The sequence below is a fragment of the Microtus pennsylvanicus genome, chromosome 10, assembly GCF_037038515.1.
Source record: "Microtus pennsylvanicus isolate mMicPen1 chromosome 10, mMicPen1.hap1, whole genome shotgun sequence".
NCBI classification, from domain to species: domain Eukaryota; kingdom Metazoa; phylum Chordata; class Mammalia; order Rodentia; family Cricetidae; genus Microtus; species Microtus pennsylvanicus.
In genome coordinates this window covers 38705253-38731109 of record NC_134588.1, presented here as the reverse complement: position 1 = coordinate 38731109, position 25857 = coordinate 38705253, and the positions used below count along the sequence as shown (strand labels likewise).

General features: G+C 35.2%; 1 protein-coding gene across 2 annotated transcripts; it reads left to right on the top strand.

Annotated features, from left to right (window-relative positions):
• The first annotated feature begins 445 nt into the window (after positions 1 to 445).
• Positions 446 to 24455, top strand: Rgs21 (regulator of G protein signaling 21). 2 transcript variants are annotated; one of them, XM_075987431.1, is made up of 4 exons: positions 446 to 456; positions 4787 to 4848; positions 8415 to 8581; positions 24209 to 24455. In XM_075987431.1, the coding sequence occupies exons 1-4, from the start codon at positions 446 to 448 to the stop codon at positions 24410 to 24412; spliced, it is 444 nt and encodes a 147-aa protein (XP_075843546.1). In that variant the 3' UTR covers positions 24413 to 24455. The 2 variants fall into 2 exon arrangements, with proteins under 2 accessions (XP_075843546.1, XP_075843547.1); XM_075987432.1 differs by having other exon boundaries at positions 4772 to 4848.
• The last annotated feature ends 1402 nt before the right edge of the window (positions 24456 to 25857 follow it).

The following is a 25857-nucleotide window of genomic DNA, read 5'->3' as shown; positions in this document are numbered from 1 at the left end:
CCCAAGAGATGCTCTATCACATGTCAAAAGCATTTGTTCAACTATGTTCATAGCAGTATTATTTGTAATAGCCAGGACCTGGAAACAACCTAGATGCCCTTCAATGGAAGAATGGATGAAGAAAGTATGGAATATATACACACTAGAGTACTACGCTGCGGTAAAAAACAATGGAATAGTTATCTTTTATGCCTGATTCAGAGAAATGTCACATTTATTCAAAGGATTATTTGTTCCTTGGAAGTTAAAATGTTTTGACGAGAGAAAACTTAACAAAATGATAAAAAGCCGAGACTAGGATGACTTTAAAAATGCCAACTTGTAACCCGGGGACAGGTATTTGCATACTAATTGTAACGTTCCTGCTGTCATGTTACCTTCAGCTTGAAGATCAGTCAGAAAGAGAAACTGCATCATCTGTGACAGGCAGACAGTGGGACGCAAAATGCCAGTGAAGTGAGTTGCTGTTTAAAGCTCTTTTTATCCCAGAAGATGTATAAATGCAAGACCTGAGTCTTCAGGAGTCTGTATGACTTGCTACTTTCATTTATGATAGAAATGTTACTTGTTGCCTTTCATCCTAATTTTTTGCCTTTCTTTATTGATTCTCTCTTATTCTTTCTTTCTAAAATATGCCAACAATGTCTGACTTATTTTGACTCTAAATTCTTTTTTTCTAGATAAAGAATATTAAAGTAGTTAGAGCACTGATCTCTCCTTTTTCAGGTTTTTCGAAATAGTGAGGTAGAAATACAACATACATGGTCTTTGTAAAAATTATTCATTATCTCAGTACTTATTAGGAAACTTTCGCATGGATATTAAGTGCTTGGTAAGGAAGCAGCTGTCACTTCCTCAGGCACATGAACTCCTTGCTTGAATTTTCCATTCTCCAGCACACTGCTAATTGAGTGTGAACAGCTAAGTTGTTGGATACCACATTTTATAATGCAATACAACTGGTTCTAGCTGGCACAATTAGCAAGATAACTGGTAGCTTTCACGCAGTTCCCATCTGGTCTGGCTCTTCTCTGGACATATAATATGGGTACTGCCGGCCTTGATGGCACTTGCTTAATGAAGAAAACAGACAGGAAATCAGCCAAAACCCCATGAAATGCTAAGTGCAATTTTGGCTCCAGATACACAGTGAATTTTCTGGCAAATCATATACACATGGAAAGTTACTCTGCTTGTGCACCAAATTCTATAAAGTTCTCTCTCTCTCTCTCTCTCTCTCTCTCTCTCTCTCTCTCTCTCTCTCTCTCTCTCTCTCTCTCTCTTTCTCTCTCTCTCTCTCCCCCTCTCTCTCCCCCTCTCTCTCCCCCCCTCTCACATACACACACACACACATAAAAACACACAAATATGTACACATACACAGAAAAGAGTAACATATAACCTTCATTATTGTTATAATCAAAACATGCACAAACTGAAAAGCAGAAAAATAGCAATGAGAGACTAACTCATTGTCCATTTATTTCAGATAACATACAAGCAAAAATGAAATCAATGAAGCCTGTACAGTTTTAAATTAGTTGCCATTTTCTTATTCTCTAATTTTTATTTAATGGATTTTACCAATACTTCTAATGACTTCATATTATAAAACATACAATTGTATTTCTCATGCACATGTAACTTAAGAAATTTTCTATATTTACTTTATAATTTACAAGTTTTAAGACTGCATTGCATAGACTTTCTACTAAGAAATCAATTATGACAATTCGGATATATTTTAAGATCTTGGAGAAGTGCGTGACCTTCTACTGCAGGAAAACCATTTTCTTACTGCATGTGTTCCAAAATGAGCACAAAAGTGTTGACTTAAGCACGTGGGGAAGAAGTTTTAGAAGGGTTAGGGTCCTCAACAAACCTCTGTGTAAATACTAATTTTGCCCACTATTTGTGTGTTACTGCTCAAGTCAGTAGCATTTATAACACCTTCTAGTCATTGGTAGGGAGAATTCAGCACACTGTTATGGTCAAGGTTAACTGATGGAAGGTGTGTGCCTTGTTTCATGCAATGCAGAGTAACGTATAAACATTCAAAGCACACTTGCACATTCCAGTGTTCTTATACACACCAGCATTCAGTTTGTTTGTCAGTACCAAAACATGTCCTCGCAAAGAATATAAATACAAAAGAAACCCAAATTTAAATTTTTTTAATGGTAGGAAAGATTATTCCTTAAAATCGATACATCGTAAATAATTTCTGAAAATAAAGCCCTCTGCCACTTCCAGCCCTTTCAGAAAAATAAATATTCAAACCTGAATCTTCTAGGTGAGAACAGGTCAGTAACGTGAGCATCCTCAGCAACTTCCCAAGGCATGCGGTAACCCTTCTGAGAACAGAAAAGCAACTCACCCCTTATGAGAAAAAAAAATCAACATTTCTTGATCTGAATTTATAGTAGAACACTCTAGCAACTCTAACTGTAGGGTGTCAAATATTTTATGTGTATATCTACAGAATACAGAGTACTTAAGTACATCTCTGTAATTCCAAACATCATTCTTCCTATTGTCCTTGTTCCACACTAATTCCAGATTCTTTTTCCTTTCTGTTTTTCCTGTTTTTGAACAATAATGCAAATAATAGGAAAGGCTACTGCTTACCTGAACATCTCCATGTTCAGACTCATTTGCTTCCAAAAGGGTCTTCAAAGGAACATTACTTTTGCCTTTAGCTTAATCAAATTCTGACTTAACCTAAAGTCTGTGTTCCCTTCGCTCTCATTTTCCTCAGGGGTGACAGTGAGGTCCTGCCAGTCTGTGGTTCTCCAGGCATACTGTCACACTCTGACTCTGCTTCCTATGCCCATGCACTGTAGGATGTCCAGACCGAACAATTTGTCTACACTTTTTGTTTTGTTTTTGTTTTTCGAGACAGGGTTTCTTTGTGGCTTTGGAGCCTGTCCTGGAACTAGCACTTTTTAACGATTGCCTTCATTGTGTTCTCCCAGCATCCTGAAAGCCACATCTCCTTTTTATCAGGGGTCATATGCCAGTCATTACCTGGATTTGATCATTAATTTCTAGGCCTAGCCACACTCCTCTGGGTGCTAGAAATAACAACTTTTACCTGATATTAAAGAACTTGCATATGAACAGAGAAGTAGACTTCTGAAGGGATTCCCATTTCTCTGTGACCACTTCTTATTCAGAAAAATGCCTCTTAAGGCCCAGCTCCTCTCTGCCCTATGTAGTAACATATACTTCACAGCTACTGGATTTTGGATCATTTAAATATTGCCTCAACCATCACAGTTCAGTCTACAAATGACTGTTTTTGTGCAAGTGATTTTAAGTGACCTTTATGATAATTTTAGAATTCCAACAAAACTTAGTATGAGAATCATGTGATACAACATAATCTTAGTGAAAACAGGTTGTAAATGCTGAAAAGCACTTCAGTGTGAAATTAAATCTAGGATTAAGACTAATACTTAATTTATGAAAAATGAAAATTAAACAATGCAAATCTTTTTAAATGTCCTTTCAATTAGACACCACCATTGCAAAAGTCTCCTAGACAAACTGTGCCCTTGTTAGCAAGTTAAAGAAAACATTGAGGATTGGGGCACATAACTTCGAATGGAAATTTGAGATAGAAAATATCAGTAATAGAAGAAATTATAACGAATACCCAGTAGCCTCTCTCTCTCAATCCTCTTATTATTATATGAAAATACAGCTAATATAAAAACAGTGGGGAAACAGTCAGTCCTTGAAAAGGCACATAAAGCTCCAGTTAATTACAAAGGAGCAGAGAAGAATCAGCACTTCACAAACCCATGGTTACTATTATCATCCTGATATGCAATAAATACATCATTTTTTTATTTATGAGAATGGTTAGATGTGAGACCGTCTCTATTTTAATGTCAATTGCTTTAATTTAAGATTTAAATTAGCTAATCCTTGACCATTTGTACATTACAACTGTATAATCAAACTCTTTAGCCAGAGTGCCTTCCTGTGGATAGGGGCTGGTATCATCAGGATATTTATCTGTTAAAGAGAAATATACATGATATATTTGTATCTCACAAAGATTATATCCTAAAGTTGATTTATTATTTTATGTAATATCCCCAAAAGCATACCTTCTTCAGAAAACTTCAGTCCATAAATATTTTACTGCTTTGAAAATAAACAAATAGCACTGTCATGACAGATTTATATAAATTTATATACATTTATATAAATCAGTTCGTAACTAGTCTACCAGCCTAAGGAGAATATAATCTGGTTCAGAATAGGAGAAATACAGCAAAATACTAAAATCAAACATCTTCCATATCATCACAATAGAAAACTTTAAAGCCTTTCTTCACTTTCTAAATATTCAGAAATATTAAACAGGTACATTTGTATGATATGAAAGCATAAAAATTTTCATTCGCTTATTTTGATTATAATAAGAAGATTTTTTCAGGACAAAGTAGCACATAACTAAGAATATTCAGAAAAATTTATAATTGCTTCACTGAACCAATATGTCTCTGGTGCCATTAACTTAACTGTTTACAAATATTAACACTGTTGACTAGACTAATAAATAATTTCCTGATGTCAATTTATGTTCCGCATTATGTTGCTATGACTTTACACACTGGAAAAATATGATACTATTTCTGTTGACATTTTCCTATCTCATCACTGCCTCATTTTAATGATGTAAATCATAAATTATCTTCAGTTTAATTTTTCTATAAGTTATCAAAGAAAAAGATCACAATGCTATTGTCAAGGGTAGATGTTGTTTCTACAGGTCTCCAACTACGGAAACAATGGCATGGTCTGAAAACATGGACTCACTCTTAGCTAACCAAGGTAAGATTCAAGCAATAGTACATTTTAAAGATACAATCCATTAAACCTTGAAAATGACAAAGATTTCATGAAGTATAATGTTGATCAGTGTTTGTAGCCTAAAAATTTAAGTGCCCAGAATCTAAACAGATTTAGTTTAAACATGAATTAATTTTGTCAAAAGTTCAGTTATAAGAACAAGGAAAATTTAATTATAAATGCTAATCAAGCAAAAAGCTTGCATTTTTCTTAGCCTATCATTTAATGTATTTGATCACTGTTTACCATTGGTACAAAGTGAAAGAAAGATAAGAAATATATACAACAGGAAATGTAAATTAATCAGTTCTTTTCAAGCTCGTGAGCTAAAGTAGAAAGTCATTAGTGGATTTCAACTAAATGGTCTTCATTTTTAGTAACTAAAAAAACTTTTCATTTTTTACTAATGAAAATTTGTTTATATCTAAGAGCAGGGTTCAGTATGGCAATTGTGATCAATCATATAAAATATTTCAATATTGACATGAAATTTTGTACACAAAATAGCCATAAGGTTTTCCACAATTTCTGTTTGTTTTATAAACAATCTGCTCACAGAATGTCTAGGCAATCCAGAGAGGAAAAGGTGGGACCATAAAGACAAAGATACAACATATTTATAGTATCCATTTTATTCATCAAATGACATTTCTGTTTGAAACTCATAAGGTATTGAAAAGGCTTCAAATAATAAAGCCAGCACATTCTGCAATGCTGTTCATTCATACTTAAAGTCAGATTAAACTAAATACGTTAAGATATTATGAATATATTATCTTTATTGACTAAATCCTACAGTTCAAGGACAACTAAAGACATCCATTAACAAGATTTTGTGGGAGGCCTCACCCTCTCTGCCTCTCTTAGGAGCATGTGGGTTGGGTGGAGAGAAGGTGGGGGGAGTGGGAGGAAAGGAAGGAGAGGGAACTGAATTGGTATGTAAAATAACAGTGTTTTAATAATAAAAAAAAGTGAAAAAGGGGGAAATATGCTGTGGATATAAAAGAGCTTTTTCTAGATTAGAATGGGCAGATTCATGTGTTCTTCAGTGTTTCACCAAAGGAACTAGCCAAGTTGCCTAAGTGTCTCTTAGAGTCTCTCTGCTTATTGTCACGTGGGAACAGCAGTGGAAATAAATTGTAGACAGCTGTGGTACAGAACAGAGCTGAGAAGGGTCCTAGATGGAGACAGCTGCTCTCATAAGCACACTTTCTAGGCATTTATTTAATACTCACATAAAAGTCCAAAGCCATAGATTCATCTAAATAGCAATTTAATGTGACTTTTATCAAACAAGATAGTGGTATACCTTATCTGTAACCCTTAAACACCTAATAGACTAGCGAACTACTTAAACATTTTTTTGTCAGCTTCACCTCTATGCAGACTTAACTTTCCTAAATCAACGAAGTTATTTCATGCGACACACTGTCCTCATGAGTAGATTTTATTGCATGCAGTGTGTTAGTCCAAACTCATCTGGAATGTTTTCATATTAAAATGTGTCTAAAACAAAATAGCAAGTCAGTGAAATACTGAATACAAGACAGAGCTTGCTGACCCAAAAATAAATAGTTCATTTTGCACCTTGGGTGCAAACTAAGGTGTGGAAGGCATGCGTGGTTCAGAGTAGGCCTTCGTACAAACCGAAGAGCAGCAGAAAACAAGATTATTTCTTGATTTCTGACATACAACTCTCTAGCATGCATTCACATATTCCTTGAGGAGAAAAACTTCATATGTCCTAATGGCACACATAAATATGATCAAAAAAGTCAAAGTATTCTTTCTTTGTTAAAGAATACATTATCTAATATGTTTGGATTTCAAAAATGCATCACAGTTCGGTTTTTCAGAGAAAATTTTACTTTTTACTACAAATTTTAACTCTAAACTTATGACAGAGAAGCTTAGTACACAATTAATTTTCATTCATTAGTGACAACCATACTCTCTGACATTTATTTGAGAAATTTTAATTAGTATCTTGTAATTTTTACAATGAGTTTCCACTTTTACATTACTTCATATAAGGAAAACATCATGCCACTTTAATTCAGTGTTTTGGAGACTTGAGATTTGGTTGTAGGAAAGTGCTTTATTTTATTCTTGAATTTCACTTTTGCTTCCCACCTGCAGCAACCTATAAAACTTTGACAGCCCCATTCCTTTCATAATTTCTTTTATTTTCCAGTCAACCTTTCAATCCCCTGTATTTCCATAAGCTTACTACTTCCGGATGATGAGACGTAAGTGGTAACTCTCCTCCTGCTGTAAGGAAACAAGTGCTCTAAGGTCTGCAGAGGAACCCTTGTGGCAGATAGAGGAGAAAACCACCAGTGTTTTGGAAGGCAAATTCTCTAGTGACTAAAGGCCTTAAGTTCCTTGTCAGACATAAAGCCTCGCAAGCATATCTGCCCAAATGCAAACTGCAAAACTGAATACCATGACCTTAAGAAATCAGAACAGTCCAGTCAAAGGAGAAGACCTGACCATAATCTTTCTAACACAGCACATAGCCGGAGGCATACTCTCAACCATACTTAGCTCAAAACATTGAGCAAGAACCACCTTTTCCATCAACTGTGAATATTTTACACACACACAAAAAAAATTCTACAAGGCACATTTTGATGGGGGCTACAGAAAAGCAGAAGTCTAAGTAGAAATTTAGGAATTTAAATATCTATCAAAGCAATGAATTATGGCATATATTTTAATGGATGTATAATAATAGGGGGATAAGACATATTTAAAGATGTCACTGGGGTTATTGATTTTTTCTATAAATATATATCCTTAGTCAAGTCAAAGAAAAGGAGCCTAGAAATAAGTGGACCCCTATGCAGCACCTGCAGCAAAACTTCCAGAGAGAAGCATGCTCACGAGAAATCTGACTGTGAGGCCGAATATGAGACAGTCCACATAAGCACATTGCCTAAAGCAGCTTTGGGCAGATCCACTTTATTTGACTTTCAGAATTAAAATTTCCTATTAAAAAAATAAGATGAGCATAAACATTCGCCCCAAATACCTTGCCAGTTACTTTCTTGGCTTAAACGTTATATTTGTCCAATATAGTCAGCACAAACTACTTAGGGTCAGCATTGCCTATTCTACTCGGAGCCCAAACAAACTGTTTTGTTTTCTCCCTCGGCTTCAAATTATGTCTCAAAAACTTATAGGAAAGAAATATGTTCCTATCATGGTTATTATATCATAATTAACTTGACCTAAGCAATTCAGTAGTCTGTGGGGTTTACTGTCCAATACTCATAAAAAGATTCTTTGAAACATAAGTCAGATCTAGAATATAAAATATAGATTTTTATTGTTAATTAAGTTAATTTTTAAAGAATAAATGAAAATATTTCAGATCTATGATTACTTCCCAAAACTAAGTTTTCTTGTTTGGAATAGATAATATGTAAATATTACTTGATGACCAAAATATTTGCCACTTAACATTCAATAAATGCTCATTTGATACAATGAAATTTATATGGAGAATTTTAGTATCTTACAAAGCTTTCTTAAATATTTTGTAGCTGGTTTGGATGCTTTCAGAACATTTCTGAAATCGGAATTTAGTGAAGAAAATGTTGAGTTCTGGCTTGCTTGTGAAGACTTCAAGAAAACAGAATGTAGAGAAAAGATTGCTTCCAAAGCCAAGATGATTTACTCTGAATTCATTGTAGCTGATGCACCAAAAGAGGTGAGTAAAGTATTTGAGAAGAGTGAAGTTGCAGCCCAGGCAGGCTATTTACAGTTAGAAACGGAGCTCTCCCTAAAGAGGAAGCTGACCGGTTCACTTCCCAGAGAGAAAATGTCAGTAGGCCCCAATATAAAAAATATATTAAACAGCCAGGCGGTGGTGGCACATGCCTTTAATCCCAGCACTCGGGAGGCAGAGGCAAGCAGATCTCTGTGAGTTCGAGGCCAGCCTGGTCTAGAAGAGCTTGTTCCAGGACAGGAGGACAGGAACCAAAAAGCTTCGGAGAAACCCCGTCTCGAAAATCAATAAATATATATTTATATATAAAATATATTTATATATATTAAACGCTAGCATATTTCCCAGAGAGAAAATATCAGTAGGCCCCAATATAAAAATATATAGCATATTTTAAACACTAACATATTTTTGAAATTAATATATGTGGAAGAAAAGCGTCTAACTAGTGGATTTAAGCGGTTTTCACTTATGATGTCTCAGAAGTCTGCCCTATAGAATGCAGTAATATCCTGTGTTCAAAATGGGGTGTGGTTTGTCTTCCTGTGAAAATGAGCCAGAGGTATTTATGAAGTAGCAAGGTCCCACCTGTGCAACTTAAAGATCTAAAAAATACAAAGGGTCTTGTGGCGAAATCAAGAATTATTCTGATACTATCTCTTGAAACTGTGTGTTTTAATTTTTATTCTGTTCACACACGTGTCTGTGCTCACTTGCATGCACACAGTTCTATGTGTAGAGTCACTCAGCTGCTTGTGTAAAAGCCTGGCATTGGCTTCCAGGTATGTTGCTATCTGATCATTCACCTTAATTTTTAATTTATGTTTTGTTTTTGAGATTACAGTATAATCACTTTTCCCCTTCCCTTTTTGTTGTGGGATATATGATCACACTGTGAACCCTGAGTTTGCTTTTGCGTTAGTTAAATAAAATCAGCCTTTAGTCAGGAGGCAGAGCCAGCAACCAGTTGACAGAAAGAAATCAGGGAGAGTCAGAGGGAGTTCCGAAAATGGAGAGCAAGACTCACAGAAAGCGGGAGCAGTGCGGGGGGGGGGGGGGGGGGGTTGCTTTGAATGTGGTTGTCCTTTTTGGTTTGGTAGAGCAGAAGGACGCTCTCCTTTTTGAGATGCTGGTGAAGTGGGAAAGTCAGCTGGTTGCTCCACAACCTCTCTAAGCTAGCAGGTTTTGACCCCAGCCTCTGACTGTCGATTCTTTGATAAACAGAACGATAAGGACTTAGTTGAAAACTACATTTGTTGGCAGTGGCAGGAGGCAGATGGGACAGAAAAGTCTTTTGGGCACTGTCTGAGAAGGCACAGGTAACTGCAGAGTCACAGTTACTGACTGATTCAGGTGCAGCCTATATGCCAACAGAAGAGCGCCGTTCTTTCCCCAACACCCTCCCATATACCCCTCTGTGCTATCCCTCAAATTCGTGGCTTCTTTTATTCTACATTCCAAAGTGGTTGTGAAGAGTCCAAGAGGCCTCAATGTTGTGTAAAGAAACATAGGCAACCAAGGAAGATGAAAAAGAGAGAGTTTTCCCTAGGGAAGAGCATACCAAGTGACTATCCACCTTATTTTTGAGGCAGGATCTCTCACTGAAACTGAAGCTCACTGTTTTAGCTAGACTGGCTGGCTAACTAACCCAGAGGATCCATGTGGCTCCACCCCTTCAGTTTTAGGATTATAGACATGCCCAGCTTTTAATTGGGGCCTGGAAACCCGAAGTCAGATCCTCCTACTGAGACCAGAATGTTTTCCCTAAGCCCTTTGACGGTATTTCTAGTATAGAAAGTTTCATTTGTGTCTGGTTTAACTTCCAGTGCATCAGTACAAAGAAAGACTGGGCACTACATAGTCTGGTATTAACTGTAACTAATATTTAAACAACTTACATTTTAAAATCAATAAAGTTGCCTTAAAATATGTAACATGAAGCAAAAAAATCAATGCACAAGTTGTGGGCAAAACAGGAAGTTGCAAAAAGTAGTAATAGCACAAATTAGCTCATAGGATCAGTGATCTTCCCTACAGAGGTAAGATATTGATATCTGTATCACTAATAGTTACTGTAGCTTCTGGTCCATCATTAGAATTTGTGCTGAGAAAAAAAGTGGTGGTCATTATAGGCAGAGAATAAGTTACATGGAATGCAACTATGTGGATAAAACAGAGGGCTCAAAGTTATAGGAAGTTCCAGTTTTAGATGGACATTAATTACTGCAGTTGTTACTGGGTTGGTATAATGCTAACAGACACAAGAACCACTGAACTGTGGTTTGGAATTCACAGTGGGTAGAAAAGAGCTTTAACTCCTGTGGAGATATTTCAACATTCATTTCTAAGTCACCACCTAAAAATCAATAAATAATCCTGGAAAATTGGAAATGTAGTATATGTGATTTGTCAAGTTGATTAATGTGTCATTTCCTAAGAGGTTTTGAAGCAACCTTAAAAAAATATATTTTACTACAATCCTCATTTGAAAGCCAGTGTTTTTACTCCCTTACAAATCTAATTAGCAGTGACTACTTTAAGACAGCATTAGTAAACACTATTCATTAAAAAGAGCTAATAAAAAGATAGTCTTAAAGCGGTAGCTAAGGGACTGAAGAGATGGTTCAGTGGCTAAGAGCACTCAATGCTCTTGCTGAGGACCCAGGTTCAAATTCCAGCACTCACAAGTTAGATCACAAATATAACTTCTGGTTTTATCCCAGGTTTTTCAGACCCAGGCCAGCTGGCCTTGGTGAGTTCCCAATAGAACATCCCATTGTCTCAGTGCACCCCTCGCGGTCCTGAGTTCCATGCTCGTACTCTCTCTCCTTCTGCTCCTGATTTGGACCTTGAAATTTCTGTCCGGTGCTCCAAATTGGGTCTCTGTCTCTGTCTCCCTTCATAGCCTGATGAAAGTTAATATTCAGGAGGATGCCTATATGTTTGGAGGTGGCGGGGAAGAGACAGAAATCTTTAATAAATAAATAAATGGAAAAAAATTAAAAAAAAACAAATATAACTTCTGTTCCAGGAAATAGGATGGCCTCTTCTAGCAAACAAGGGTTCAAGGTACACATGTGGTACATAATCATATGTATGGGGAAAACTTTCATGCATATAAAACAAAATAAAAATTGAAAGTATAAAACAGTATGGTTGAACTCAGTTATAACTAACAATTTAGACAAAAAGTTATATTTATTTTCTTAATCTTTCCTTCCAAATAAACATCATCAATAATAATTTCACTAAATAATTCAATTACTGTTTTAGCATATAAAAGTTTTAAAGCTTTTAACATTTTTACACACCCAATTAATTTAAATAAAATTCTACTTTCCTTCCAAGTAATGGTTAGATTGTTTCCAAATGGCTCCAAAATATGTACTTACACATGACAAAATTTATTGAAATTTAAGTGTGTGTGTGTGTATGTCTATATACACATATATAACCACTCTCTTTCCTATTGTTTATCATTCACTGTTTCTAGTGCAAATGTCTCAAGGCATTTGAATGATTTGCCAACAAGTTGCTAAGTACAAGTACTTATTGCCTTTCAATTACATACAAAAGATGATACATATGCTTGTAGGTTTATTTATTGAACTGAAATTTTGAGATTCTGTACACATAATAAGTTTAATTAGATAGAAGAAGATATTGACAAAACTTTAAAAATATAAAAGAGACCATATGATAATAAACACACTTAGAGTTAACTATTGTCATTGTGAAGAGACTATGACCGCATGGAAAGGTACATGATAAATTTGTAGAATGAATCACTGACTAAGGAGATAAGTCATGAAAAATCAGTCGTATTTTATGAAAAGATCAAGCAAAGGTAGAATATTTCATATTGAAAACATGCTTGGTTAACACTGTGATATAAAACATCAAGGTATATTCATCTATTGCAAGTATTTTATTTAATATTGTTAATATAAGAAGGGAATGGAGAATAGGTTTGAGATCTTTATCTTCATCGTTGGAGATGAAAATGTAATAAGAAAGAATCTAGATTTATCTGGTAGGCAAACTTGGCAAAACTATGTGACCATTTTTATAAGTAGATTAGAAGATGCAGTAAGTTTTATAAGCAGAAAGTTAATTTCAGAGGAGTTCATAGGAGACTATTCTCCTTTATTCTGTATTCAGCTGAAGCCATGTAACTGACTCTAAAAAGAATGAAATTATAGCCAATTTCCTTGGTAGAAAGTCCTACACTGAGAAATGGTGTCAGAGTCACGTTGTCTAGATGTCTACTTAGTCCTCTTTCCTTTCAAACATGTGTCTTTATTTCTTCAGCTGTAGAATTGCTACAGACTTTGTTAATTTTAGTTGACTGCATCTAGATTATAATAAGCTTATTTACTGACCCTTGTCTGCAAACTGAGATCACATGGTTGTCAGAATACCATTCTTACAAGCAGACTACTCACAAAAACTGGACTTTCAAGTTTCTATGACAGATGTAATAATTCCAGCTGCACTTCATGACCTCTCTTTTATAATGGCACCTTCCCTCTGGTTCTCCCCTTAAACATGAGAAGTTACGGCACAAAATCTATAGTTTCCATAAATCTCAATATGTACTCAAGTCCTGTGCCTCTGTTTTATTGTGGAGCTATTTCACTTTTGGGATTTCTGCTGAACCTATGTACATGAAGCATATGAAAATGGAGAAAAATTAGATAGTATGATTACAACTCATATCATGTAGAAAAGTTTTTACAATATTTTAATCATACTTTTCTATTAACATGTCCCTAGGAGGACTAAATATTAAAGTATTAAAAGCAATCACTTGTAGCTGTCTGTGAAGATGTGAAACCAGGCTTTTAAAGATTTAATAAAGTAAATATGATCATACAGTGCACAAAATATATTAACAAAACTTCAGCTTCCACTTAAAGCAGAAACTCACTGAAGGGCCATAATAGGCAAAGAGGAAAACATTTCATAAAGAAAATTGCATGCATGTCCCAGCTATTTCTAATTAAGGACTAGACTTTTAGAATACTTTTAAACAATGTGTTTTCCAAGTTTAAGTACTTAAGCATAGCAAAGAAAATGTAATTCTCAGTATTGCACTTATTCAAATTTTATTTATACCATTAATTTCATACATTTATAGATTTTAAAGTCAAATATAAATTAGTTTTGAGAAAACTATACTAGAATAAAATAAAATAGTATCTTTACTTCTCACCAACAGTTTTCACATATTTGAAATATTTATAAATTTTATTTTTATAAATGTAATGTATAAGAACATAAAAAAGTTACTGAGAGACTGGAGAGATGATTCAGCAATAAGAGTCCTTGCTTCTCTTGCAGAGGACCTGAGTTTTGTTCCCAGAACCTACAATGTCAGGGTCACAGAACCCTCTGTTACTCCAGTTCCAGGGAATTCCACCTCTTCTTATGGCCACACAGTTGATATGGTTCACATACACATATGCAGATAAAACACTCATATACATAAAATAGAGAAAATAAATCTTTAAAACTAAGAGCAATGTCAAGTCTACTATAATTCATTCACATTCTGTGAGATTAGAAAGCTGAGCAGGAAAGCCACAGCATAGTGTTTATGAATTATATAAATTAAGGGGCGAGGGGGGAAGAAGCCTGCTATCAGGGTACATAATGAGCACACACAAGGCCCTAAGTTCAATTGTTAGCAACTGCACTAATTGAACTAATGAAAACGAATATATCCAAATTTACTTACATTTTATCACAAAAAGGGGAATAGATTCTTTCCTTATTTTTATATTTTCGTTTATTTTCTTAAATTATGAAGGCAATTTCAAATATGACTACTGTCTTTATATCATTTATACCTCCTTCTTTTCCTTTCTTCAACTCCTCCCACACTCCCACTCCCTCTGAAATCCATAAGCTGTTCTTTAAATATTACTTCTACCTATCTACACAGCCTACTGAGCACATTTAGTATTACTCATGTGCACGTGTATTTAAGGCTGACCACTTGGGTTTGGATGATCTCATGAGGTTCATCCCTGAAGAAAAGCGATGCATTCTTAACAGCCCTTAATTACCTGTAGTTATTCATCTGCATGTGGGGCCTTGTGAAATTTCCCCCATCTGTTTTGGAATGTCAACAAGTGTTGTCATTAGGTGCAATTTCCATGTTGTGTAGAGAAGGCACCGTCTTACAGTAGACATCCTGTACTTGGCTCTTACTCTTTGCTCTTTGTTCCCAGTGTTCTCTGAGCCTTGGGTGCAGGCGTTGCATTGTAGATGCATGAGGTAGGAATGAGCATACCACAGTTACTTATTCTCTGCATTTTTACTACTCATGCATCTCATATATTACAAAAGGTCTCTCTAATGAAAATTATGAGATACATTTACCTGTGGGTATAAGGAAAAGTAAACAGAATAAGGTATTTAATTTTAATTTTTCCCAGTTTTATTAAAAATGAAACTTATATAATTAGAAAACTGGCTTAAAGACCAAAAGTAAGTGTAAAATCTATGAAATTGCATTTTATGTGGTCAGGACAGACATATTCTGACACAGGTCATTCAAGTATTTATTTCAAAAAGAAAGTTGGTTTGAAACTGGAATGAGGAAATACGTATGCGGCTTATTGATAGAGAGCTTCCTATGAGAATAGCTGTGCAGTGGTATTTCTCTCTGTTATGGTAACAACACTTTGTATCCTCCATCCTATTTTCATTTTCATATTTCATTATAGAGTCATTCTCCAATGTGTTGAAGTCACTTTGAGAATCATTTTTATATACCAGTAACTGATAACTAACAGTTCACTCCCAACTATAGTTATCTAAAATATATTGATTTTGTTCATATCTTCGTTGCCTTCCATTTTATTTATTTACTAACAGTTGTGTGTATATTGCATGCTACACACTATGTTGTCTCATCAAAGAAAAGAAACAGTATTGGTTCCTCAGTAGATGAGTTACCCATCTCACTGGGAAGACTCAAGATTTAAAGGATTACAGTAGGTTTCACAAGCATTGTGATAGCAACGTGTAAAGTAAAATGGAACAATGTAGTGAGAAACTCTGAGTCCAGGAGATCAGAAAGTGTATATCAGAAAAATTAAGTAGTAAACCTTGACCAGAATTTGAGAAGAGCCAGAGATGAGTAACACTAAATGTGAAGAAGAAAGATGAGATGAATGAGAAAGATGAGACTCGAAGGAAGGACCATCCAAACCTAAAGCAGTTTACCTAAGCTGCTTGAGGCTGTGTGGCAGGGTGTAAAAGAGGCCACCCTACCTTCCAGGTCACCTTTAATTCTGCACTATCACTTAATCTGGATTCAATAAAAAGGATCTCTTTAACGAATAAGAAAAGGGGAAGAGGTGATAGTTGATGACAAACAGACAGATGATAGAAACAGAAATAGAGAATATTGACTAAAGAAACTGAAATAGTTACCAAGTGCTTTTACGTGGACGATATTGTTCCAAAAGTACATTCATTTACTGCCTTAGAGAAATGTCACTAGCATCCATGGTGCAGGAGAAACATCACTCAAACTTTAAAGGTATTTTTAAAAAATGATGATAATGAGTCTCTGAGCTACCAGGATCAGTGAGGAAAGGTATCTTTAGCCTATGCTTCTAAGTTTCCAATTCTTTCTCTAAGTCTGTTACTCAGTGTTCAGTATTTATGACATAGACTAGGAACCTTGATGTTTATCCTAAAGGCAGAAGAAAGTATATTCACACAAAATCTATGTTCTCTCTTTTGAAATATTTCATTTATTCTCATATTTTCTCTAATTTGTATAACATATTAGACTATAAAGTTCAGGTTCAAAATGGCATTTAAATGCAAGGGGTGACATTGCTGTTTCTTCTAATTGTAAATTTTTTTGAAAGGTTTGATTTCAGATTATCTTTTGAAATTTTTATTTATTTACTTGACATCCTGATTGCAGCTTCCCCTCTGTCCTCTCCTCCCATCACCTCTCCCCATCTCTCCTCCACCCCCACTCGTACCTCAATTCCCTCCTCCTCTGTTTCTGTTTAGAAAGAGGCAGGCCTCCCATGGGCATCAGCAATGCATGGCATATCAAATTGTCCTAAGACAGAGCACCTCCCCTTGTGTTTAGACTGGGGAAGGCGATCTCCTAAGAAGAATGGACTCCCAACAGTCAGTCAAAGCACCAAAAACAGCCCCAGCTTCCATTGTTAGGAGTTTCACAAATAGACCAAGCAACACAATTGTCACATATAAGTAAAAGGCTTAGATGGGTCCCATGCAGGCTCCCTGGTTGTTGTTTATGAGTCAAGTTCGTTATTTCTGTGGGATTTCTTGTAATGTCCTTGACCCCTCTGGCTTGTATGGCCATTTCTTCTTCTCTTCAGTAGGATTCCCCAAGGTTGTTTGGTTGTGGGTCCCTCTATCTGTTTCCATCAGTTACCGGATGAAGACGCTCTAATGACAATTACGGTAGCCACCAATCTGATCTCGGGAGTGGCCAGTTCAGGCTATGAATCCGCTACTGCTAAGAGTCTTAACTGTGGTTATTCTTATAGATTCGTGGGAGTTTCCCTTGCATCCCATATTTACCTGACCCGGAAAAGTCCCCACCCCACCTTTCTAGTCAGTGCTTTCAGTACTCCCCTCCTCCTCCCATCCTCCAAACTTATCTCTGGAGCTCCCAAGCACCCCCACCACCACCACCTCCAATCCACCCAGGAGATCTCTTCTATTTCCCCTTCTCAGGGAGATCCACGAGCATGCATTTAAAATTGAAAACACAAATCCCATGTGTTCTTTATGTTTCCCTGTATTCTTGTGTCTTTTAACCCAGGTCAACCAAGTTGATGCTGGTGATAAAGCTATAACTCCAACTCTCTCCCAGCTGCACCAACAACAGCAGAACAGTCCCAGGACCTATATTTAGAAACCCGTGTGCATCATGATCTTATGTGTCAGTTCCTATTCTCACAGACGTTGAAGAGGCATCTGGTTCTTATTCAATCCCATCTTTGCTTTGACTACTTGTCTAATTAATCAAGGTGCTTTTTAATTCTATCCCCTTCCTTTCTCTTGCCCGATTCAAGGTGTTAGCATTGCGTCCCGACTTGTGTCATCTATTTCTGTCACCAAAGTCACTGATAACACACAGATACAGTCCTAAGCAGGCACAGATTGCATGCACAGATCCTGCAAACGGCTATGTTTCCTTTAATCACAGCCCTTGAGAATGGATTTCAGGGCACTCGTTTGCCTTTAATGGTGCCAAAAATGAAGTAATACGAGAAGTGTTGGTGGTGATTAAATAGAATTAAGAAACCAAAAACATGAATACAGATGGCTTTGATTTAAATAGTAATTTTTAAGCGCTGCCATGAATGAGACCTAAGACAGTACCTGCTCTGGCTTTGTAAGTCGTTTTACTTATGCATGCATACATGCTTTGCTTAACGATGGTCTCTTGCTGCACTCTACATCCTAAATGAGGAACAGCCACATCATTTGAATGTGGGAGCAGAACGGGAAACTTTTCATTCAAATTATGTAAAAAATATATAAAGCACACTTTAGAGTCGAGAAAGAGAGCCAACAGGTACACGTTAAAATACATTCTTCCTGAAAGAATAATTTGTTGAAACCTGAAAGAATTTAAAACTGCTGGTATAGAAAACAAAAAAAAATAATTTGTCTTGCATAACTTTCAGCTAACTACTGTTCATGGCCATTAAATTTTTTATGGATCTTATTATTAAAATGTTTAAAACAACTATAACAAACATCACCCTGAAGGCCATCATCTCAATGCAAAGAATAGCCCATGTCAACTGCACTAAGATCTTTTCAAAAACCAGAGGAATACCAAAACCTTAAAATGACTATGATAATTCTCAACTGTTCTTTCATAAGTATCACAATCTTGTGTCCTGTTTTCTGAGATTGTTAGTATAGTAATCTGAGTTATGGAAGATAAAATTTTGAAATATAAGCAAATAAAATAGTATTTCTCAAAGCAACTGAGACCAAAGAGTTTCAGGCAAAAACAAAATACTCACTTATATTGTCATATAATTATTTTGATATTTATATACCTAATACATATAATAATTTAATTGAAAATTGAGTGCTATTTCTCATTCAAAGTTTTCATCTAATGGATGTCTTTTAAATCTCAGTTAAAGGAAACTCTGGTTTGTGACTGTTTTAACTAGATCATTGCAAACAACTCCTCATTCTTCTTCATTCTTCATTCATTCTCTCACAGTTCATATCTAAACAACATTCCTATCATTCTTTAGAATATGTCCCAAACCAGCCATTCTTAAGATGGGCTTTCATTTATAATGATTGGGTAATACATTCTTTTTGCCCCAACACTAAATATGTTTGGGAAATACATGATATGCCCTTGCACTGTTACTCCCTGATCCACATCTACTGCCCTCCTGTCCAGTGAAGTTTCTAGATCACCATCCTCATACTCAGACCTTGCTATTGAGGCCACTCAGAGTCCATGACTATTTTTAACATGTGTTCACAGTGCTTAAATTCTCCTCATTGTTCTACTATAAATAAAAGAGTGGTAGAGTGTTGTGGGGTCTACCGTCTGCTTAACTCCCCCTGTTCTGGCCTTTTTCCCTTTGTAGCCCAACAGGTTTCTGTCAGTGAGTCCTCCCACAGGCATGCCCCAGATTTCATATTTCCTACTCATATAGATACTCCAAAAGGTCATTTTCAAGTGTCATTTTTTGGGGGAGAGAACTGCTTCTAGAAAGTACATTTTTTCTTTTGCATTGTTTTCTCAAAATTTGTCCTCAAAATTGACTTTTTGTCATGATTTTCTTCATATCCTCAGATTCTACCACAGAGCTATACAAATGTTTAATAAATACCCTAAATGAGTTAAACTCGGGAACTGGTATATAGAAAATGGCTAGTTTTAAAATATATGATACATTTTCCCAAAGAATGAGGAACATAAATGCAATCATTTTACAGTCGTATTGGGTTTACATAAAAAGTCCACATGAACAATTAGCACATCAGTAGTAACATTTCCCTTGCAATAGTTTTCATGTTTTAAATCATCTTTATATATTCTTTTTATTTATTTAAATTTATATATTTTTATATTAAAAATTTCTGCCTCCTCCCCGCCTCCCATTTCCCTCCCCCTCCCCGCATACCCTTCCCCCTCCCTCTCCAGTCTGAAGAGCAGTCAGGGTTCCCTGCCCTGTATATATTCTTTCAAGTTATTTTTGAATTGAATCCATTTTTCAAAATTTTTATCATTGTAAAAAACAGAGTATCTAAAGAAAACTATGTAGAAAGGAGGACAGAATACAAGAAATGAGTATTCATTCTGTTGTTATTTTTGAGAGATGTAGAAAATGGACAATTTAGAAAATAAAATAGAAGAGATAGAAAAAATAGACAGATTCATTTCACCCTCTGAACTGCTGAGTGCCTTTGTTGTAAAAAAATTTCCATTCTCAGATAACTAAATTAAACCCTTAGCAATAACCAAAGCTTGAATAGCCAAATCTGTTTAAGCATAAACCTAATTTCTTAAAACTTTTACAACCAAAATTGCACATAATAACAAGAAAAAAACAGAAACATCTCCTCTTTGACACTGTGGCACAGAAGACACAGCTGGTTGTTTTATATACACATCACAGAAAAATAATGGCATTCCATAATATTCATGTAAGAAACAGTATTTTGGTAAAAATTGATAAGGTAATACATTACACAGGGTTGAGAGGAAAATATTTTATACAAAATATCAAAGAGAAAGAACAGGTTATTTATTAAAACCTAATCTGTAGGCATAAGAACGAAAATGCAAAAATTACTGTGAAGCTTCAAGATCAAACGCATAATTTACACAGACACAGAAAGAAGCACACGCACACACACACACAACACACACTAATGATTGGAGAAGAAAGGTGTCAGAGAAGACTCCTGTGTGTCAAGATTGAACACGTTGAAGAAAAATAATGACATATATATATAAACATGTGAGTGTGATGCTTTTGTCACTGACATTAAGCTGAATTTCCAAGACACAGCTTCATAAAGCTACTGATTATCTCCCAGGAACAAAGATATGCTCGTCGCTGAGTTATCAATAGCTGAGGTTGGCAGTTTCTTGACAGGAAAGCAAGCAAGTCAGAAATGAATACATTTTGGTAATAATAGTAATTAGCATTAATGAATTTAAATGGAATTCTTTTAAAATTTTAGAATGATTTTGAATAAATATACAACTGTTTTTTTTCACTTGTAATATTGTATTGATTGGGTCTTTAGCCTTGTGCAGAATGCAGAACACGTAAATATCTAACAGATTCTCTGTGATAGAAAACCTTCTGCTAGGTCATAATTTTTTTAATCTGCTCTTAATCCCACAAGAAAAATGTTGTAATGTGAGAGGTATTGAGAGAGTTACAAATAGTCTTTATTACAAGGATACAAAAAACATAATGGAATTCAAAAGGAAAAACACAGACTCACTGTATCCTTCTGTTCTGCCCAGGGAAGGTATGAACAAGGTGATTTCTGATCCATCCTCCCCACAGAGTGAGCATACTTCTTTCCTCTTATCTGTGCACATGTAGTACCTCAGACCATGTCCCAGAGATTGGTTCCCCAAAAGCTATTGGCTGAATGAATTCCCACAACAACTTCCCCGTTTGTATAAACCTAATTAGGTTCGAAAACTAATACAAAACTGTATACAATAAGCACAAATATCAAGCATTGTTCAAAAGAAAGAAAAGGTAAAAACATACATAAAAATAGATCTACAAACAATATGTACAGCATCAAGCAAGAAACACATACTAAATGTTAAATATATCAGTAATTAGTAAAAACAGAGATTATTTCAATAGTTGTCCTATCCTGAGAAGTCTAAGTCTTATACCTAAAATGTCTTAGCTAAATCATGAGAAAAAAGTATCTATGACTATCAACTCTTCAACCCTATTAAATACCTTAGAAGAAAAATAAAATTACCTAAGTAAGCAGAAAGTACAAGCAAGTGACTTGTACAAGGTGCAAGAAATGACAGAAATAGCTGGCCACCTGAATAGTCTCCCAGAGTCTCATTTGCAATGTTGGGGTAACCAACTTTGGCTAAGGCCTAGAGTATCTAACAGATCATTTTGAGAAGCAAGAAAATTTGAAAAACTGTCCTGCCATGTCTTAACAAGGTTCACAAGTCACTTTTACTTATATACTGCTTGTCCAGTTTGGACAGCATGCATATTGTCAGTTGTCAAGGCAAGGGCAGTTCTTTGCCCAAAAAGCCAGTTTTACCGAGAAAAAAACAAGCTACATGTGGAGTGTTTTTGGTGTTCTACATTCTCTTGGGAGCAGAATGGTTCTGCCAGAGAAATCGTGTCTCATGTCAAGAGAATTCTCAGTTATTCAAATGCCACATTCTACACGTTTTTGAAGTGTCTGAGGATTACTTACCTATGCAGAGTATGTCTCTGTGCATTCGAGAACCTGACTAACATAACCAAAAGTCTGACAAACATGGGTGACTATTACCTTTCAATTCTGAAACAACCTATGTTGTCTTTACTAAGCTTATCTATGAATGTAAACCATCTTTAAGCAGATTGCAGCATGAGGACAATAACCTTAAAAATATAAAAATATCTTGATCATAGGTAGAAATGTAAAGGGCAGTATAGAAACATACATACATACAATATGGCAAAATAACTTTATATTTGTGCACAACATAGTGTAAACAGAAATAAAAACATACACAATACAAGAGCATATGATCATTTTCAAATCTGTCCTCTAATAATAATGCCTAGTCCATTGATAGTCCAACATTGTAAGAAGAAGGAGATCTATTGACTGATTTTCCCAATGACATGGGGTTTCTATTATGTGCAAAATGCTGTCTCTATTTTGGGGAAAGACATCTGATGAAATAAAACTCATCATAGTTAAAACTAAAAAATCATATTTAAGAATTTGGAGAAAGATTTCTGACAAACAATGCAAAGTCCTGATGCAAGAAAGAATTTAAGTTATAAAGAGCTACCTGACTTGTTGACTGGGTGTAATATGCAAGAGAAGAAACCTGAGTTCTGAGTACAGTGAGATTTGAAGAAGGCCCAGGCCAGATCTAGTAGGTCTCATGCACTGAGATAAGGAATTTAGCCTTTGTAGTAGAATGAATGTAATGAAGAAGGGGCAACTGATTCCATGTTTGGAGGTGTTTAATGAAGTTTTAACATTTTACCTGGATCTTTGAGGGAGGACCAAAGAAACAGATCAAAAGAACAAAATTATAGATGGATTAACTTCAGTGAGTATCTGAAATCCTAATCAAAAGATTAGGTCTAATCATGCTTCTTTGATGACTCTTTTCCTATTACTTGTTTTTATTGTTTTTCTCTAAAATAATAATACTCATTAAAATAATTTATAATATTTATTCATTAATAAATAAAGCTCCTTAAGGTAAGAGCCCTTACTATTCTCTATTCTCTTTTTTGCCTGGAAAGTTTAAAGTACAGATTTGATTTTCTTATTTACAAGGCAAGTAAGAAGCTGAGTTGTATTTAATTGCAGCTCTACCTATCACTTATCCTCACTTCAATGTTGCATAAGTGAAATTGATGAGTTTTCCTTTCCCAAATCTCCAAATTGTACCACTTTATCAGCGCTCACATTTTCTCCTGAGATGGTCTCATTCTGCTCCATAAATATCTATTGATTTCTTATTATGTCGTGGGTATTCAGCTAAGTACTAGAAATGATGATAAATGAGATAAAGCACCTGCCTTTGGCGAGCTTATACTATTAAGATTCAAATAGATTGTATACGTCATGAATATTTTTAGTTTAATTCAGATGCCTGAGATAAAATGCTTGCTGATCAAATATCCTGCAATATGGATAGAGAAGCTGGTTTGCACTTCAGCAGGTTTTCTGGTGAATGGTGTATTCCAACGTAATAGAACTCTATTAGATACTTCTGGAGACTCAACATTTGCTTTGGTTTCATGGTGTGTTGTTGTTTGTTTTTGATTGTGAGTGTGTATTTATGTATATAATTGAATGTTTTGATCTGCAGGAGGTGTAATGGCAGTGAAGGAAGTTATAAATTGTTTTATTTTGTCAAATAGAAAGAAACAAACTAGAAAAGCAATGCTATGGGAACCCAGAAGGTTTGCTAAGCATATGGAGAATGGTAAAAAGCAATATAGGATATGATAGCTATTCCTAGGTAATGTACACATTTGGAATTCAAATTTTAGAAATGTTAGAAAAATAAACTGGTACAAAATAAAAGGTATTTCAAACTGCAATGTTTCTTGTTTGCATTTTTGTTTTGCCTTTTTTAAAAGTCGGCCATCACTGTTTCTTGTCACTGCCATCCATCTCAAGGTACGTTAAAATTTAAAACAAAGATTGTGTTCGCTGTGTCAAAAATAAATGCAAGAACTTGCTGCTATTTTCCATCAAATTAACTTTGTGTTTGGAAAAATTCAGCAATACATGTACCTAGTATCCTGATAAGCCATGTACATTTTAAGTAATCTCATGTAATGCCATGCAACCTTGTTTCTACAGATTAATATTGACTTCAGTACCAGAGACCTCATCTCAAGGAATATTGCTGAACCGACTCCAAAATGCTTTGATGAGGCTCAGAAATTAATTTATAGTCTCATGGCCAAGGATTCATTTCCTCGTTTTCTAAAGTCAGAAATTTATAAGAAACTGGTAAATAGCCAACAGGTTGGAAATCATAAAAGATGGCTGCCTTTCCTGTGAAGGAGGTAAATGAAATAGTACACTGAAAGGTTAAATATTTGAAATATACAAACAATATAAAACATCTTAGGTTTTAGAAAATCTTCTTACTTCATCAGAATTCATATCAAAGTCGTGCATTACAAATTTAGTCATTTTATCAGGTACTTAGAAATCTACTGGAAAAATACAGAGTGAGTTCATGAAGATAAATATAGTTTTCAACCCTAAGTGAATAATTTTATACATGATATTTTCACAAAAAATATACATATCTTGATGTCACAGAGTTGAAGACTGCTTAACATCATATATAACATTTTAAATAGCATTTGCATTATTCAAAAACCTCATGTCTGTAAAAAGAAAAACATAATTTTACATTTGCTGGATTCATCTATTCCTTGTGAACTATAATTGATAACGTGATGATTATCTGAACTACTGTGACTTTCAAGTTAAAAAGAAAACTTAATGGGTGTGTGCATACTTACACCAAAGCCTGATAGTTCCAGACACCAAATTTTTCCAAAATCTATTTCTTGCCTCAACAATAGCCAGACATATATGTGTATACAAGAAGGGCCTTGTGAGTGGTCAATTTTATATTCTCCTACTATGAGTAACAGAGAGGAAGAGGCACCATCAACTGCAAATGATGATTACAGTAGCAGTTACAGTTACATAAAGTAAGAAGCTATTGCAGAACCACTATTCCATTGTGTGTTAAGAATCTATTTGCTCATTTGGTACTGGAATCTGCCCACAATACCCAAATAAAATTTAAAATTTTTATTCTCCCAAATTATTTATTTGTGTAAATGTGACAAAATAGTTTCTGTATGTGCTATGTTGTAATGATTCAACAGATCTTTTGTGTTTCCCTTTTTATTTTCACAGATTTATTTATGTTCATTGCCATTATCCATTTGAGATTGAAACTTTTAAAATGGAGGGAAGACACTGGAGACTTATTTTGTTTCCATGAACTATTCATTTGGTAGACAAAAATCCTGCCTCCTTCTCATCCTGAAAAAAATCAACACTTAAACACATGCAAATGGACTATTCCCTGTGTGCTTGCAAATTCTTCCAAGCCCTGCATAATACAAATGAACTGACATGTTTGCAGATGACGTCCACTAGTGCCGCATGTCTATACCATAGCAGCAACTATTCCACAAGTTCTAACCTAAGCATCTTTTTTTAAATGGGATATTTTATTCATTCCAGGACATGTAAGGAATCCAGAAATCATAAAATCATACTCTTACATTTAAAAAAAAAGGAAAAATAAACTCCCTGAAAGCTCAGTTGTTTTCTGAGATCACACATCTGGTGAGTAACAGCTGTAAGAGCAGTGGATCACCTTGTCACACTGATGCTTGATCCAAGAAAGCAGTTGCATTGCGCCAAAGTGTAGACTCAGTGTTCCTACAAATCCTCCCACACTCCGGCAGGGTACC